The sequence below is a fragment of the Camelus dromedarius genome, chromosome 12 (genome assembly GCF_036321535.1).
Source record: "Camelus dromedarius isolate mCamDro1 chromosome 12, mCamDro1.pat, whole genome shotgun sequence".
NCBI lineage: Eukaryota > Metazoa > Chordata > Mammalia > Artiodactyla > Camelidae > Camelus > Camelus dromedarius.
The window spans coordinates 708,112-723,473 of NC_087447.1; the positions used below are offsets into that span (position 1 = coordinate 708,112).

Sequence of the window (15,362 nt, forward strand, 5' to 3'; positions counted from 1 at the left end):
GGGTCCTGGCCTCAGCTCCCCCGGCTCCGCCCTACCAGTTGAGGACCTGCCTTCTGGAGGCCTTGGGCCTAAGGGACACGTGGGCCCAGGGGTTCCTTCCTGGGGAGCGAGCCCACTGAGCTCTTTTGGGGTGACCCCAGCCACAGATGGGGTGCATGTCCCACAGGACGCAGGGCTTCACAAGGGAGTAGCCCTGAGCTGGGGAGGGTGCAGGCCCCACAGTGGTGTCCCTTCCTGGCGCAGACCCATGCTGGTCCAGCCCTTTGGGGTGGGCGTGGGTCTGGGGGTTCAGAACACCCGAGGGGCATGGGAGACAGCAGAGCAGAGCCCACGGGCGAGCCTTTGCGCGTTGATCAGTGCCAGTTTATTTGTTAATCTGTTCATGGTGGGCCCATCGTTCACGGCGGCTGAGACGCCCCTCCCCTGACTGCACAGCCCCTCTCCTCGCTGTGACCTCTGCCTCTTCCCTGCTCGCCCCTGCTTGGGGCCCCCCTTTCCTCAGGAACCCCCTCTGAAGCAGCCTTCCTCTCCACTCCCACCCTGGGGTCAGGTCCCAGCAGGACCGGAAGGCTGCCTTCAAAGGCTGGGAGGCTGGGTGGACAATCGGTGGGCTCGGCCGGCAGGTTTGGTGGGAGCTACGGGAACCCGGCCCGCAGCCCCTTTCTCCTCAGGGCCCAGGCAAGCCCCAAGTGGGGCCTTGTGCCCCAGGGGAGGGTTTCGGGAGCTGCTCCTCTAATCTCCACAGCGCCGGGGGCGGCACGCGCAGCTGCTGAACACCTGCAGGGGGAGCACCAGCCGCTGTCCCAGCGCCCTGGGGTCTGTGCAGGGCAGCTCGAGCTGCTTCTCATGGGAGCTGAGGGGGTGGCAGCAGCTACAGTGGGTGTCCACTTGCATGGTGTCGGTGTTGAAGCTGCAAAGGAGCCGCGGCGGAGAGTGCAGATCAAGGCCTCTGCCTCGAGAGCGCTCCTGCCCTCCCCAGCCGCCCAGAGAGCTGGGTCCCGGTGGGTGGTTAGGGGAGCTCCCGTTGCTGACTTCCCCAGTCTGCCAGTCAGCCCTGAGTCCCCGGTGCCTCCAGGCAGGTTTGGAGGTGGGGACAGGCCAGGGCCACCTGACAGGGCAGCACGTGGCCTGTGGCTGGGAACTCTGGAGCAGAGCTTCCCCGACTCCTACTCGGAGCCACCTCTGTTGGGCAGGGCAGATTCCAAGCCTAGGACCGGACAGACTTCCCGGGTCCCACAGCTCACCTAGCCGAGGAGGCGCAGACACCCTCACAGCGGGTCACTGTCACGTTGGCTGTGCACCCCTGGTAAGTGATCTCCTCCTGAACCTCCCTCACGCTGCAGTTCCCTGGGAGCCAAGAGGCAGGTGGTCAGGGCAGCCCCAGGGCCTGGCTGAGGGGCAGGTGTAGCCTCTGGGCCTCAGGTTTTCAGTCCCTTTCTGTGTGGGATGGTGGGTAGTCTGGACTCCGCTGAGGGGAGGTGGCCAGCTGCCTGGCCACTTAGCTGACCTAGGTGGGATGGTGGGGGCACACACCAGCACTTTCCTGCCCGCAGTGGCCTTCTACCCGGACCCCTGCCCCACACTCAGGCCCCCGCCCCAGACCATCTCCTCTGTCTGAGCCCTGCTGAGCTCAGGCCTCACAGCTGTGCTTGGGAGCAAAGCCTGGTAGTTCCTCATTGTGTGTTTTCTTCCTGAAAGTTGGCTGCACGGGACTCCACCGGGGTCAAGTCAGGGTTTTTCTTGGAGGATAAGGCAGATTCCCAGCACTGGCCCTGGTTTAGCCATGCTCAGCTCCAGCTTCCCTTGCCACCTCCCCTCCCGGCCTGCTACCAACCTGTGGGCATAGGTGTCTCTGGTCTGCTAGGCCCAGTACCTGCAGGAGGGATGAGTGGAGGATGTCAGTGTCCCCAGAGGGGGCAGATGGTAGCACAAGAGCTTCCTGCTAGGGTCTGTACTCGCGGTGGGGGTGGGATGTGGCACGACTATGAGCTCTGTCCTGCATCAATCCTGGTGGACAGACTGTAGCGATGAGCTGTCTTAGGGGCCCTGGTGGCTGGCCAAGCAGTGTCGCCGTTAGGAGCTGCCACTGTGGACCTCGAGTGCAAAGCTGCGAGGAGTTCCTGTGCAGACTGAATTGTCTGTCCTGCTGTCCCATCGCCCCCACACAAGGCCCCCCATGGCCTTGAGCCCTGCTTACCCTGCTTTTCTGCTGAAGGCAGAGATGGGACGCCTGGCAGGGGCGGGGCTCTGGGTGCTTCCCTGCAGGTGGTGTTGCCTCCAGCTCTCCTCTCTCCTGCTCTCCCCTCCTGCTCCCTCATCTCACTTCCTGGGTCCCTCCTTGTGGGCCACCCGCACCCAGCCCTGGTCCCATGAGAGAATGTGTTTCTTTTCAACACTGTCCTACGGTGGCAGATCATCCTACTGGGGGATGGGTGCCATGGAGGGGACACTCAGAAGACAGGGGAGGGGTGTCCCTCGAGAACCAAGTATGCCCAGCAGGCCTGGGGGCAGGAAGGCAGAGGGGAGGAGGAGGAGGCGGTAGCATGGAGACCTGGGCAGGTGCTGGAGCGTGGAGCCCTGGCCACTGGTCCCAGTGGGAACCCCGGCATCGTCCGGAGTGAGGCATGCCCCTCCTTTCAGCAACCTGAGGGAGGGTTGCGGTGGCAGAAGCACAGGGGAGGGTAGTCCTGGGAGGCTGCTGCTGAGCTCCCCTCAGAGGGAGGCCAGTGCCGCAGCGGGGACTGTCGGAGAGCACACACGAGCCAGGTACGGGACAGATGTACAGGCCCAGAGGCGGGAGGGGGGGCCACCCGTGGAAAGCCAGGCACCCATTTTGGCCAGTCTGGAGAAATGCCCAGAGCAGTGGGGAGAAAGTAGCTAGAACCTGGTCCAGAAAGCCTGAGGGGGCCCCAGGGCTGTGGGGGCAGCACACAGGACGGCCGGGGGTGGGTGGAGGAGGCGTGGTTGTGCTGCTGCTGGGCCCTGTCCGTCCCATGCACCCCGGCACACAGCTGAGGCCCTGGACCTCAGCGACCTAGAGTGACCCCAAGAGCACATTGGGACCACGTAGAAGTCAGGGTGGGCACCCACTGCTGCGAGTGACCCCAAGCTGTCTCAGTGCTCTGCACTGCACGGCCATCCCCAGGCAGGGGAAGTGAAGACTTTAGGGGGAAGAAGGGTCCGTGCCTGCTGGAGAGGCTGGGCCAGCTTCTGTCGGCAGCTGGTGGAGTGCGATGGGGGACAGCAGGTGGAGCAGAGGCTATAGCCGTTTCTCACCAGAAAGCTGGAGGGGACAGGAAGAGGCAGGAACTGCACTGGACCTGCATTCCTGACCTAACTGTCAGCGAGAGCGGAGAGAAAGGCCGAGAGGAAGCACACACTCGAGGTCACGAGGTGGCGGCAGAGACACGACTTACCAAGGGAGCTGGGTAGAGACGTGATGAGAGAGGAGGCAGGGTGGCTCTCAGTGGGAAAGGACGTGGCAGTGGGGAAGTAGGAGCTTCCAGGCTCAGTGATGGAGCTGGTCAGGAATAGAGTGGTCAGCAGCCCAGTAGTGCTGGGTGGTCTGGTGGTGAGGTTGGTGGCTGGGGAACTTGGTACAGCTGTCACCCCCAGCGTGGAAGACACGAGGCCATGTATAGGGGCATCAGTGGTAAGAGAGGTGAATTGTGATGTAGTGGACTGAGAGGACGCAGTCGGGGAGGCAGGGGTGCTGGCCGTGGTCTGAGCGGTGGACAGAAAGACTATGGTGGTGGAATTGGGGACAAGGGACAGGGTGGGTGAGGCTGAGGGAAGGGTTGTGCTGCGCAGGGGAGAAGTGGAAGTGAAGGGAGAGGACGGGACACGAGTGGAGGTGTAAGGGGAAAAGGAGACACTGGACTGAGAGGCTGTGCTTGATGTGCTCTGGGGTCCAGGGGAAGAGGCACTGTGGGGACCGGAAGTACTTGTGGGGGAGCCTGCGGAAGATGGAGGCAAAGATGATATGAAGGAAGGAGACGTGTCTGATGAAACGTGAGGAGTGAAAGAGGAAGGAGTGTACGGGAAGAGGTGAGGGGAGGTGTTAGATGAGGAAGATGAGGAACGTGGAGAATTAAACACAGTTGCAGACGTGGACCAAGAGGTAGGGCTTGACTTCGGGGACGTTGGAGAAGATAAGGCAGGGTTCAAGCTAGAGCTGAGAGGAGAGGGAGAAGAATGACTTAGTGGTGTGGTGGAATTAACTCGGTGAGTACTTGGTGTTCCTGGGGAGGTGGCAGATGTTGACACGTGAATGGGAAGAGTCAGTGGCAGTGACGGAGTCGGGAAGGTGGTGGTGGTCCGGAAGGATGTTTCCGTGGCTGGAGGTGTAGTGTGGGAGGTGGTGGGCACAGGGACCGTGGGGGTGGAGTGTGTGGTGAACGAGGTGTGTGAGCTGGTGGGCGTCGCTGCGGCCGTAGTGGTGACACTGTGCATCATGGGGGTACCAGTACCTCTGCTGGTGGTGGAGGTGGAGATGGTGGTGTGTGGTGTGGATGTATTTGGAGGATGGAGAGTGGAAGGCGAGTGTGATACAGGGGAAGTGAAGGTTTTGGCTGTGCTGAGTGAGGTGGGGCCGTGGGTGGTCCCAGTCGTGATGGTGGTGAGTGGTGGGGCCGTAGGTGTGGGTGCCGTTCCCGAGGTGTTGACAGTAGTAGATGTCAGTGTGGTGCCTGTTGGCGGTGTGGTGGAGGACGAAGAGTGGGTGTATGTGGTTCTGGGAGCTTGGTGAGAGGTTGGAGTCCCCAGGGAGGTTGCTGATGTTGACAGATGGATGGGAAGGGTCTGTGGCAGTGATGGAGTCGGGAAGATGGTGGTGGTCCGGAAGGATGTTTCCGTGGGTGGAGGTGTAGTGTGGGAGGTGGTGGGCACAGGGATCGTACGGGGGGAGTGTGTTGTGAGCGAGGTGTGGGAGCTGGTGGGTGTGGGTGAGGCCGTGGTGGTGACGATAAGGGTAACGGGGGTCCCAGTGCCTCTGCTGGTGGTGGAGGGGGAGCTGGTGGTGTGTGGTGTGGACGTGTTTGGAGGATGGAGAGTGGAAGGCGAGTGTGATACAGGGGAAGTGGAGGTTTTGGCTGTGCTGAGTGAGCTGGGGCCGTGGGTGGTCCCATTCGTGATGGTGGTGAGTGGCGGGGCTGTGGGTATTGGTGCCGTTCCCGTGGTCTTCAGGGGGGTAGATGTCAGTGTGGTGCCTGTGGGCGGTGTGGTGGTGGACGAAGAGTGTGTGTATGTGGTTCTGGGAGCTTGGTGAGAGGTTGGGGTCCCCGGGGAGGTGGCAGACGTTGACAGATGGATGGGAAGGGTCAGTGGCATTGACGGAGTCGGGAAGATGGTGGTGGTCTGGAAGGATGTTTCCGAAGGTGGAGGTGTAGTTTGGGAGGTGGTGGGTACAGGGACCGTGGGTGTGGAGTGTGTGTTGAGCGATGTGTGGGAGGTGGTGGGCACAGGGACCTTAGGGGTTGAGTGTGTGGTGAGCGAGGTGTGGGAGCTGGTGGGTGTGGGTAAGGCCGTGGTGGTGATGCTGTGCGTCATGGGGGTCCCAGTGCCTCTGCTGGTGGTGGAGGGGTAGCTGGTGGTGTGTGGTGTGGACGTTTTTGGAGGAATGAGAGTGGAAGGCGAGTGTGATACAGGGGAAGTGGAGGTTTTGGCTGTGCTGAGTGAGGTGGGGCCGTGGGTGGTCCCAGTCGTGATGGTGGTGAGTGGTGGGGCCGTAGGTGTGGGTGCCGTTCCCGAGGTGTTGACAGTAGTAGATGTCAGTGTGGTGCCTGTTGGCGGTGTGGTGGAGGACGAAGAGTGGGTGTATGTGGTTCTGGGAGCTTGGTTAGAGGTTGGAGTCCCCAGGGAGGTGGCTGATGTTGACAGATGGATGGGAAGGGTCTGTGGCAGTGATGGAGTTGGGAAGATGGTGGTGGTCCGGAAGGATGTTTCCGTGGGTGGAGGTGTAGTGTGGGAGGTGGTGGGCACAGGGACCGTGCGGGTGGAGTGTGTGGTGAGCGTGCTGTGGGAGGTGGTGGGCTTGGCTGAGGCCGTGGTGGTGATGCTGTGCGTCATGGGGGTCCCAGTGCCTCTGCTGGTGGTGGAGGTGGAGCTGGTGGTGTGTGGTGTGGACGTGTTTGGAGGATGGAGAGTGGAAGGCGAGTGTGATACAGGGGAAGTGGAGGTTTTGGCTGTGCTGAGTGAGGTGTGGCCGTGGGTGGTCCCAGTCGTGATGGTGGTGAGTGGTGGGGCCGTAGGTGTGGGTGCCGTTCCCGAGGTGTTGACAGTAGTAGATGTCAGTGTGGTGCCTGTTGGCGGTGTGGTGGAGGACGAAGAGTGGGTGTATGTGGTTCTGGGAGCGTGGTGAGAGGTTGGAGACCCCAGGGAGGTGGCTGATGTTGACAGATGGATGGGAAGGGTCTGTGGCAGTGATGGAGTCGGGAAGATGGTGGTGGTCTGGAAGGATGTTTCCGAAGGTGGAGGTGTAGTTTGGGAGGTGGTGGGTACAGGGACCGTGGGTGTGGAGTGTGTGTTGAGCGATGTGTGGGAGGTGGTGGGCACAGGGACCTTAGGGGTTGAGTGTGTGGTGAGCGAGGTGTGGGAGCTGGTGGGTGTGGGTGAGGCCGTGGTGGTGATGCTGTGCGTCATGGGGGTCCCAGTGCCTCTGCTGGTGGTGGAGGGGGAGCTGGTGGTGTATGGTGTGGATGTGTTTGGAGGATGGAGAGTGGAAGGCGAGTGTGATACAGGGGAAGTGGAGGTTTTGGCTGTGCTGAGTGAGCTGGGGCCGTGGGTGGTCCCATTCGTGATGGTGGTGAGTGGCGGGGCTGTGGGTATTGGTGCCGTTCCCGTGGTCTTCAGGGGGGTAGATGTCAGTGTGGTGCCTGTGGGCGGTGTGGTGGTGGACGAAGAGTGTGTGTATGTGGTTCTGGGAGCTTGGTGAGAGGTTGGGGTCCCCGGGGAGGTGGCAGACGTTGACAGATGGATGGGAAGGGTCAGTGGCATTGACGGAGTCGGGAAGATGGTGGTGGTCTGGAAGGATGTTTCCGAAGGTGTAGGTGTAGTTTGGGAGGTGGTGGGTACAGGGACCGTGGGTGTGGAGTGTGTGTTGAGCGATGTGTGGGAGGTGGTGGGCACAGGGACCTTAGGGGTTGAGTGTGTGGTGAGCGAGGTGTGGGAGCTGGTGGGTGTGGGTAAGGCCGTGGTGGTGATGCTGTGCGTCATGGGGGTCCCAGTGCCTCTGCTGGTGGTGGAGGGGTAGCTGGTGGTGTGTGGTGTGGACGTTTTTGGAGGAATGAGAGTGGAAGGCGAGTGTGATACAGGGGAAGTGGAGGTTTTGGCTGTGCTGAGTGAGGTGGGGCCGTGGGTGGTCCCAGTCGTGATGGTGGTGAGTGGTGGGGCCGTAGGTGTGGGTGCCGTTCCCGAGGTGTTGACAGTAGTAGATGTCAGTGTGGTGCCTGTTGGCGGTGTGGTGGAGGACGAAGAGTGGGTGTATGTGGTTCTGGGAGCTTGGTGAGAGGTTGGAGTCCCCAGGGAGGTTGCTGATGTTGACAGATGGATGGGAAGGGTCAGTGGCAGTGACGGAGTCGGGAAGATGGTGGTGGTCCCGAAAGAAGTTTCCGTGGGTGGAGGTGTAGTGTGGGAGGTGGTGGGCACAGGGACCTTGGGGGTGGAGTGTGTTGTGAGTGAGGTGTGGGAGGTGGTGGGTGTGGCTGAGGCCGTGGTGGTGACGATAAGGGTAACGGGGGTCCCAGTGCCTCTGCTGTTGGTGGAGGGGGAGCTGGTGGTATGTGATGTGGATGTGTTTGGAGGATGGAGAGTGGAAGGCGAGTGTGATACAGGGGAAGTGGAGTTTTTGGCTGTGCTGAGTGAGCTGGGGCCGTGGGTGGTCCCAGTCGTGATGGTGGTGAGTGGTGGGGCCGTAGGTGTGGGTGCCGTTCCCGAGGTGTTGACAGTAGTAGATGTCAGTGTGGTGCCTGTTGGCGGTGTGGTGGAGGACGAAGAGTGGGTGTATGTGGTTCTGGGAGCTTGGTGAGAGGTTGGAGTCCCCAGGGAGGTGGCTGATGTTGACAGATGGATGGGAAGGGTCTGTGGCAGTGATGGAGTTGGGAAGATGGTGGTGGTCCGGAAGGATGTTTCCGTGGGTGGAGGTGTAGTGTGGGAGGTGGTGGGCACAGGGACCGTGCGGGTGGAGTGTGTGGTGAGCGTGCTGTGGGAGGTGGTGGGCTTGGCTGAGGCCGTGGTGGTGATGCTGTGCGTCATGGGGGTCCCAGTGCCTCTGCTGGTGGTGGAGGTGGAGCTGGTGGTGTGTGGTGTGGACGTGTTTGGAGGATGGAGAGTGGAAGGCGAGTGTGATACAGGGGAAGTGGAGGTTTTGGCTGTGCTGAGTGAGGTGTGGCCGTGGGTGGTCCCAGTCGTGATGGTGGTGAGTGGTGGGGCCGTAGGTGTGGGTGCCGTTCCCGAGGTGTTGACAGTAGTAGATGTCAGTGTGGTGCCTGTTGGCGGTGTGGTGGAGGACGAAGAGTGGGTGTATGTGGTTCTGGGAGCGTGGTGAGAGGTTGGAGACCCCAGGGAGGTGGCTGATGTTGACAGATGGATGGGAAGGGTCTGTGGCAGTGATGGAGTCGGGAAGATGGTGGTGGTCTGGAAGGATGTTTCCGAAGGTGGAGGTGTAGTTTGGGAGGTGGTGGGTACAGGGACCGTGGGTGTGGAGTGTGTGTTGAGCGATGTGTGGGAGGTGGTGGGCACAGGGACCTTAGGGGTTGAGTGTGTGGTGAGCGAGGTGTGGGAGCTGGTGGGTGTGGGTGAGGCCGTGGTGGTGATGCTGTGCGTCATGGGGGTCCCAGTGCCTCTGCTGGTGGTGGAGGGGGAGCTGGTGGTGTATGGTGTGGATGTGTTTGGAGGATGGAGAGTGGAAGGCGAGTGTGATACAGGGGAAGTGGAGGTTTTGGCTGTGCTGAGTGAGCTGGGGCCGTGGGTGGTCCCATTCGTGATGGTGGTGAGTGGCGGGGCTGTGGGTATTGGTGCCGTTCCCGTGGTCTTCAGGGGGGTAGATGTCAGTGTGGTGCCTGTGGGCGGTGTGGTGGTGGACGAAGAGTGTGTGTATGTGGTTCTGGGAGCTTGGTGAGAGGTTGGGGTCCCCGGGGAGGTGGCAGACGTTGACAGATGGATGGGAAGGGTCAGTGGCATTGACGGAGTCGGGAAGATGGTGGTGGTCTGGAAGGATGTTTCCGAAGGTGGAGGTGTAGTTTGGGAGGTGGTGGGTACAGGGACCGTGGGTGTGGAGTGTGTGTTGAGTGATGTGTGGGAGGTGATGGGCACAGGGACCTTAGGGGTTGAGTGTGTGGTGAGCGAGGTGTGGGAGCTGGTGGGTGTGGGTAAGGCCGTGGTGGTGATGCTGTGCGTCATGGGGGTCCCAGTGCCTCTGCTGGTGGTGGAGGGGTAGCTGGTGGTGTGTGGTGTGGACGTTTTTGGAGGAATGAGAGTGGAAGGCGAGTGTGATACAGGGGAAGTGGAGGTTTTGGCTGTGCTGAGTGAGGTGGGGCCGTGGGTGGTCCCAGTCGTGATGGTGGTGAGTGGTGGGGCCGTAGGTGTGGGTGCCGTTCCCGAGGTGTTGACAGTAGTAGATGTCAGTGTGGTGCCTGTTGGCGGTGTGGTGGAGGACGAAGAGTGGGTGTATGTGGTTCTGGGAGCGTGGTGAGAGGTTGGAGTCCCCAGGGAGGTTGCTGATGTTGACAGATGGATGGGAAGGGTCAGTGGCAGTGACGGAGTCGGGAAGATGGTGGTGGTCCCGAAAGAAGTTTCCGTGGGTGGAGGTGTAGTGTGGGAGGTGGTGGGCACAGGGACCTTGGGGGTGGAGTGTGTTGTGAGTGAGGTGTGGGAGGTGGTGGGTGTGGCTGAGGCCGTGGTGGTGACGATAAGGGTAACGGGGGTCCCAGTGCCTCTGCTGTTGGTGGAGGGGGAGCTGGTGGTGTGTGATGTGGATGTGTTTGGAGGATGGAGAGTGGAAGGCGAGTGTGATACAGGGGAAGTGGAGTTTTTGGCTGTGCTGAGTGAGCTGGGGCCGTGGGTGGTCCCAGTCGTGATGGTGGTGAGTGGTGGGGCCGTAGGTGTGGGTGCCGTTCCCGAGGTGTTGACAGTAGTAGATGTCAGTGTGGTGCCTGTTGGCGGTGTGGTGGAGGACGAAGAGTGGGTGTATGTGGTTCTGGGAGCTTGGTGAGAGGTTGGAGTCCCCAGGGAGGTGGCTGATGTTGACAGATGGATGGGAAGGGTCTGTGGCAGTGATGGAGTCGGGAAGATGGTGGTGGTCCGGAAGGATGTTTCCGTGGGTGGAGGTGTAGTGTGGGAGGTGGTGGGCACAGGGACCGTGCGGGTGGAGTGTGTGGTGAGCGTGCTGTGGGAGGTGGTGGGCTTGGCTGAGGCCGTGGTGGTGATGCTGTGCGTCATGGGGGTCCCAGTGCCTCTGCTGGTGGTGGAGGTGGAGCTGGTGGTGTGTGGTGTGGACGTGTTTGGAGGATGGAGAGTGGAAGGCGAGTGTGATACAGGGGAAGTGGAGGTTTTGGCTGTGCTGAGTGAGGTGTGGCCGTGGGTGGTCCCAGTCGTGATGGTGGTGAGTGGTGGGGCCGTAGGTGTGGGTGCCGTTCCCGAGGTGTTGACAGTAGTAGATGTCAGTGTGGTGCCTGTTGGCGGTGTGGTGGAGGACGAAGAGTGGGTGTATGTGGTTCTGGGAGCGTGGTGAGAGGTTGGAGACCCCAGGGAGGTGGCTGATGTTGACAGATGGATGGGAAGGGTCTGTGGCAGTGATGGAGTCGGGAAGATGGTGGTGGTCTGGAAGGATGTTTCCGAAGGTGGAGGTGTAGTTTGGGAGGTGGTGGGTACAGGGACCGTGGGTGTGGAGTGTGTGTTGAGCGATGTGTGGGAGGTGGTGGGCACAGGGACCTTAGGGGTTGAGTGTGTGGTGAGCGAGGTGTGGAGGCTGGTGGGTGTGGGTGAGGCCGTGGTGGTGATGCTGTGCGTCATGGGGGTCCCAGTGCCTCTGCTGGTGATGGAGGGGGAGCTGGTGGTGTATGGTGTGGATGTGTTTGGAGGATGGAGAGTGGAAGGCGAGTGTGATACAGGGGAAGTGGAGGTTTTGGCTGTGCTGAGTGAGCTGGGGCCGTGGGTGGTCCCATTCGTGATGGTGGTGAGTGGCGGGGCTGTGGGTATTGGTGCCGTTCCCGTGGTCTTCAGGGGGGTAGATGTCAGTGTGGTGCCTGTGGGCGGTGTGGTGGTGGACGAAGAGTGTGTGTATGTGGTTCTGGGAGCTTGGTGAGAGGTTGGGGTCCCCGGGGAGGTGGCAGACGTTGACAGATGGATGGGAAGGGTCAGTGGCATTGACGGAGTCGGGAAGATGGTGGTGGTCTGGAAGGATGTTTCCGAAGGTGGAGGTGTAGTTTGGGAGGTGGTGGGTACAGGGACCGTGGGTGTGGAGTGTGTGTTCAGCGATGTGTGGGAGGTGGTGGGCACAGGGACCTTAGAGGTTGAGTGTGTGGTGAGCGAGGTGTGGGAGCTGGTGGGTGTGGGTAAGGCCGTGGTGGTGATGCTGTGCGTCATGGGGGTCCCAGTGCCTCTGCTGGTGGTGGAGGTGGAGCTGGTGGTGTGTGGTGTGGACGTGTTTGGAGGATGGAGAGTGGAAGGCGAGTGTGATACAGGGGAAGTGGAGGTTTTGGCTGTGCTGAGTGAGGTGTGGCCGTGGGTGGTCCCAGTCGTGATGGTGGTGAGTGGTGGGGCCGTAGGTGTGGGTGCCGTTCCCGAGGTGTTGACAGTAGTAGATGTCAGTGTGGTGCCTGTTGGCGGTGTGGTGGAGGACGAAGAGTGGGTGTATGTGGTTCTGGGAGCGTGGTGAGAGGTTGGAGACCCCAGGGAGGTGGCTGATGTTGACAGATGGATGGGAAGGGTCTGTGGCAGTGATGGAGTTGGGAAGATGGTGGTGGTCTGGAAGGATGTTTCCGAAGGTGGAGGTGTAGTTTGGGAGGTGGTGGGTACAGGGACCGTGGGTGTGGAGTGTGTGTTGAGCGATGTGTGGGAGGTGGTGGGCACAGGGACCTTAGGGGTTGAGTGTGTGGTGAGCGAGGTGTGGAGGCTGGTGGGTGTGGGTGAGGCCGTGGTGGTGATGCTGTGCGTCATGGGGGTCCCAGTGCCTCTGCTGGTGGTGGAGGGGGAGCTGGTGGTGTATGGTGTGGATGTGTTTGGAGGATGGAGAGTGGAAGGCGAGTGTGATACAGGGGAAGTGGAGGTTTTGGCTGTGCTGAGTGAGCTGGGGCCGTGGGTGGTCCCATTCGTGATGGTGGTGAGTGGCGGGGCTGTGGGTATTGGTGCCGTTCCCGTGGTCTTCAGGGGGGTAGATGTCAGTGTGGTGCCTGTGGGCGGTGTGGTGGTGGACGAAGAGTGTGTGTATGTGGTTCTGGGAGCTTGGTGAGAGGTTGGGGTCCCCGGGGAGGTGGCAGACGTTGACAGATGGATGGGAAGGGTCAGTGGCATTGACGGAGTCGGGAAGATGGTGGTGGTCTGGAAGGATGTTTCCGAAGGTGGAGGTGTAGTTTGGGAGGTGGTGGGTACAGGGACCGTGGGTGTGGAGTGTGTGTTCAGCGATGTGTGGGAGGTGGTGGGCACAGGGACCTTAGAGGTTGAGTGTGTGGTGAGCGAGGTGTGGGAGCTGGTGGGTGTGGGTAAGGCCGTGGTGGTGATGCTGTGCGTCATGGGGGTCCCAGTGCCTCTGCTGGTGGTGGAGGGGGAGCTGGTGGTGTGTGATGTGGATGTGTTTGGAGGATGGAGAGTGGAAGGCAAGTGTGATACAGGGGAAGTGGAGGTTTTGGCTGTGCTGAGTGAGGTGGGGCCGTGGGTGGTCCCAGTCGTGATGGTGGTGAGTGGTGGGGCCGTAGGTGTGGGTGCCGTTCCCGAGGTGTTGACAGTAGTAGATGTCAGTGTGGTGCCTGTTGGCGGTGTGGTGGAGGACGAAGAGTGGGTGTATGTTGTTCTGGGAGCTTGGTGAGAGGTTGGAGTCCCCAGGGAGGTGGCTGATGTTGACAGATGGATGGGAAGGGTCTGTGGCAGTGATGGAGTCGGGAAGATGGTGGTGGTCCGGAAGGATGTTTCCGTGGGTGGAGGTGTAGTGTGGGAGGTGGTGGGCACAGGGACCGTGCGGGTGGAGTGTGTGGTGAGCGTGCTGTGGGAGGTGGTAGGCTTGGCTGAGGCCGTGGTGGTGATGCTGTGCGTCATGGGGGTCCCAGTGCCTCTGCTGGTGGTGGAGGGGGAGCTGGTGGTGTGTGGTGTGGACGTGTTTGGAGGATGGAGAGTGGAAGGCGAGTGTGATACAGGGGAAGTGGAGGTTTTGGCTGTGCTGAGTGAGGTGGGGCCGTGGGTGGTCCCAGTCGTCATGGTGGTGAGTGGTGGGGCCGTAGGTGTGGGTGCCGTTCCCGAGGTGTTGACAGTAGTAGATGTCAGTGTGGTGCCTGTTGGCGGTGTGGTGGAGGACGAAGAGTGGGTGTATGTGGTTCTGGGAGCGTGGTGAGAGGTTGGAGTCCCCAGGGAGGTTGCTGATGTTGACAGATGGATGGGAAGGGTCAGTGGCAGTGACGGAGTCGGGAAGATGGTGGTGGTCCCGAAAGAAGTTTCCGTGGGTGGAGGTGTAGTGTGGGAGGTGGTGGGCACAGGGACCTTGGGGGTGGAGTGTGTTGTGAGTGAGGTGTGGGAGGTGGTGGGTGTGGCTGAGGCCGTGGTGGTGACGATAAGGGTAACGGGGGTCCCAGTGCCTCTGCTGGTGGTGGAGGGGGAGCTGGTGGTGTGTGATGTGGATGTGTTTGGAGGATGGAGAGTGGAAGGCGAGTGTGATACAGGGGAAGTGGAGGTTTTGGCTGTGCTGAGTGAGGTGTGGCCGTGGGTGGTCCCAGTCGTGATGGTGGTGAGTGGTGGGGCCGTAGGTGTGGGTGCCGTTCCCGAGGTGTTGACAGTAGTAGATGTCAGTGTGGTGCCTGTTGGCGGTGTGGTGGAGGACGAAGAGTGGGTGTATGTGGTTCTGGGAGCGTGGTGAGAGGTTGGAGACCCCAGGGAGGTGGCTGATGTTGACAGATGGATGGGAAGGGTCTGTGGCAGTGATGGAGTCGGGAAGATGGTGGTGGTCTGGAAGGATGTTTCCGAAGGTGGAGGTGTAGATTGGGAGGTGGTGGGTACAGGGACCGTGGGTGTGGAGTGTGTGTTGAGCGATGTGTGGGAGGTGGTGGGCACAGGGACCTTAGGGGTTGAGTGTGTGGTGAGCGAGGTGTGGGAGCTGGTGGGTGTGGTTGAGGCCGTGGTGGTGATGCTGTGCGTCATGGGGGTCCCAGTGCCTCTGCTGGTGATGGAGGGGGAGCTGGTGGTGTATGGTGTGGATGTGTTTGGAGGATGGAGAGTGGAAGGCGAGTGTGATACAGGGGAAGTGGAGGTTTTGGCTGTGCTGAGTGAGCTGGGGCCGTGGGTGGTCCCATTCGTGATGGTGGTGAGTGGCGGGGCTGTGGGTATTGGTGCCGTTCCCGTGGTCTTCAGGGGGGTAGATGTCAGTGTGGTGCCTGTGGGCGGTGTGGTGGTGGACGAAGAGTGTGTGTATGTGGTTCTGGGAGCTTGGTGAGAGGTTGGAGTCCCCAGGGAGGTGGCTGATGTTGACAGATGGATGGGAAGGGTCTGTGGCAGTGATGGAGTCGGGAAGATGGTGGTGGTCCGGAAGGATGTTTCCGTGGGTGGAGGTGTAGTGTGGGAGGTGGTGGGCACAGGGACCTTGGGGGTGGAGTGTGTTGTGAGTGAGGTGTGGGAGGCGGTGGGTGTGGGTGAGGCCGTGGTGGTGACGATAAGGGTAACGGGGGTCCCAGTGCCTCTGCTGGTGGTGGAGGGGGAGCTGGTGATGTGTGGTGTGGACGTGTTTGGAGGATGGAGAGTGGAAGGCGAGTGTGATACAGGGGAAGTGGAGGTTTTGGCTGTGCTGAGTGAGGTGTGGCCGTGGGTCGTCTCAGTCGTGATGGTGGTGAGTGGCGGGGCTGTGGGTGTGGGTGCTGTGCCCGATGTCTGGAGGCGTGTCGATGTCAGTAGGGTGTCTGTTGACGGTGCAGTGGAAGAGGTAGAGTGGGTGTCACTGGTTGTGGCAGCTTGGTGAGAGGTTGCTGTCCCCGGGGAGGTGGGAGACGTTGACAGATGGATGGGAAGGGTCAGTGGCATTGACGGAGTGTGGAAGTCAGTGGTGGTCCGGAAGGATGTTTCCGTGGGTTGAGGTGTAGTGTGGGAGGTGGTGGGCACAGGGACCGTGCGGGTGGAGTGTGTGGTGAGCGTGCTGTGGGAGGTGGTGGGCTTGGCTGAGGCCGTGGTGGTGA

The 15,362-nt window shown here is 60.9% G+C and overlaps 2 protein-coding genes across 2 annotated transcripts; both read right to left on the reverse strand.

The window, feature by feature from the left end:
- Positions 1 to 421: 421 nt before the first annotated feature.
- LOC105105455 (mucin-6) lies at positions 422 to 5,667 on the reverse strand. Its single transcript, XM_031448293.2, has 4 exons — positions 3,417 to 5,667; positions 1,835 to 1,873; positions 1,245 to 1,347; positions 422 to 910 (listed from the first exon to the last, which is right to left on the reverse strand). The coding sequence occupies exons 1-4, from the start codon at positions 5,545 to 5,547 to the stop codon at positions 733 to 735; spliced, it is 2,451 nt and encodes an 816-aa protein (XP_031304153.2). The 5' UTR covers positions 5,548 to 5,667; the 3' UTR covers positions 422 to 732.
- A 3,500-nt stretch (positions 5,668 to 9,167) lies between these two features.
- Positions 9,168 to 14,337, reverse strand: LOC135322562 (mucin-2-like). Its single transcript, XM_064491807.1, has 2 exons — positions 9,308 to 14,337; positions 9,168 to 9,204 (listed from the first exon to the last, which is right to left on the reverse strand). The coding sequence occupies exons 1-2, from the start codon at positions 14,335 to 14,337 to the stop codon at positions 9,168 to 9,170; spliced, it is 5,067 nt and encodes a 1,688-aa protein (XP_064347877.1).
- Between the last annotated feature and the right edge of the window lie 1,025 nt (positions 14,338 to 15,362).

Excerpts from the sequence above, each read along its gene's own strand:
- LOC105105455 (XM_031448293.2), bottom strand. The coding sequence starts at position 5,547 with ATGACGCACAGCATCACCACCACGGCCTTACCCACACCCACCAGCTCC. Across the intron at positions 1,874-3,416 it reads GTCTCTACCCAGCTCCCTTG|GTACTGGGCCTAGCAGACCA; the intron begins GTAAGTCGTGTC and ends TCCCTCCTGCAG. Across the intron at positions 1,348-1,834 it reads AGAGACACCTATGCCCACAG|GGAACTGCAGCGTGAGGGAG; the intron begins GTTGGTAGCAGG and ends CTTGGCTCCCAG.
- LOC135322562 (XM_064491807.1), bottom strand. The coding sequence starts at position 14,337 with ATGACGCACAGCATCACCACCACGGCCTCAACCACACCCACCAGCTCC. Across the intron at positions 9,205-9,307 it reads TCAACCCCTAAGGTCCCTGT|ACCACCACCATCTTCCCGAC; the intron begins GCCCATCACCTC and ends ACATCCTTCCAG.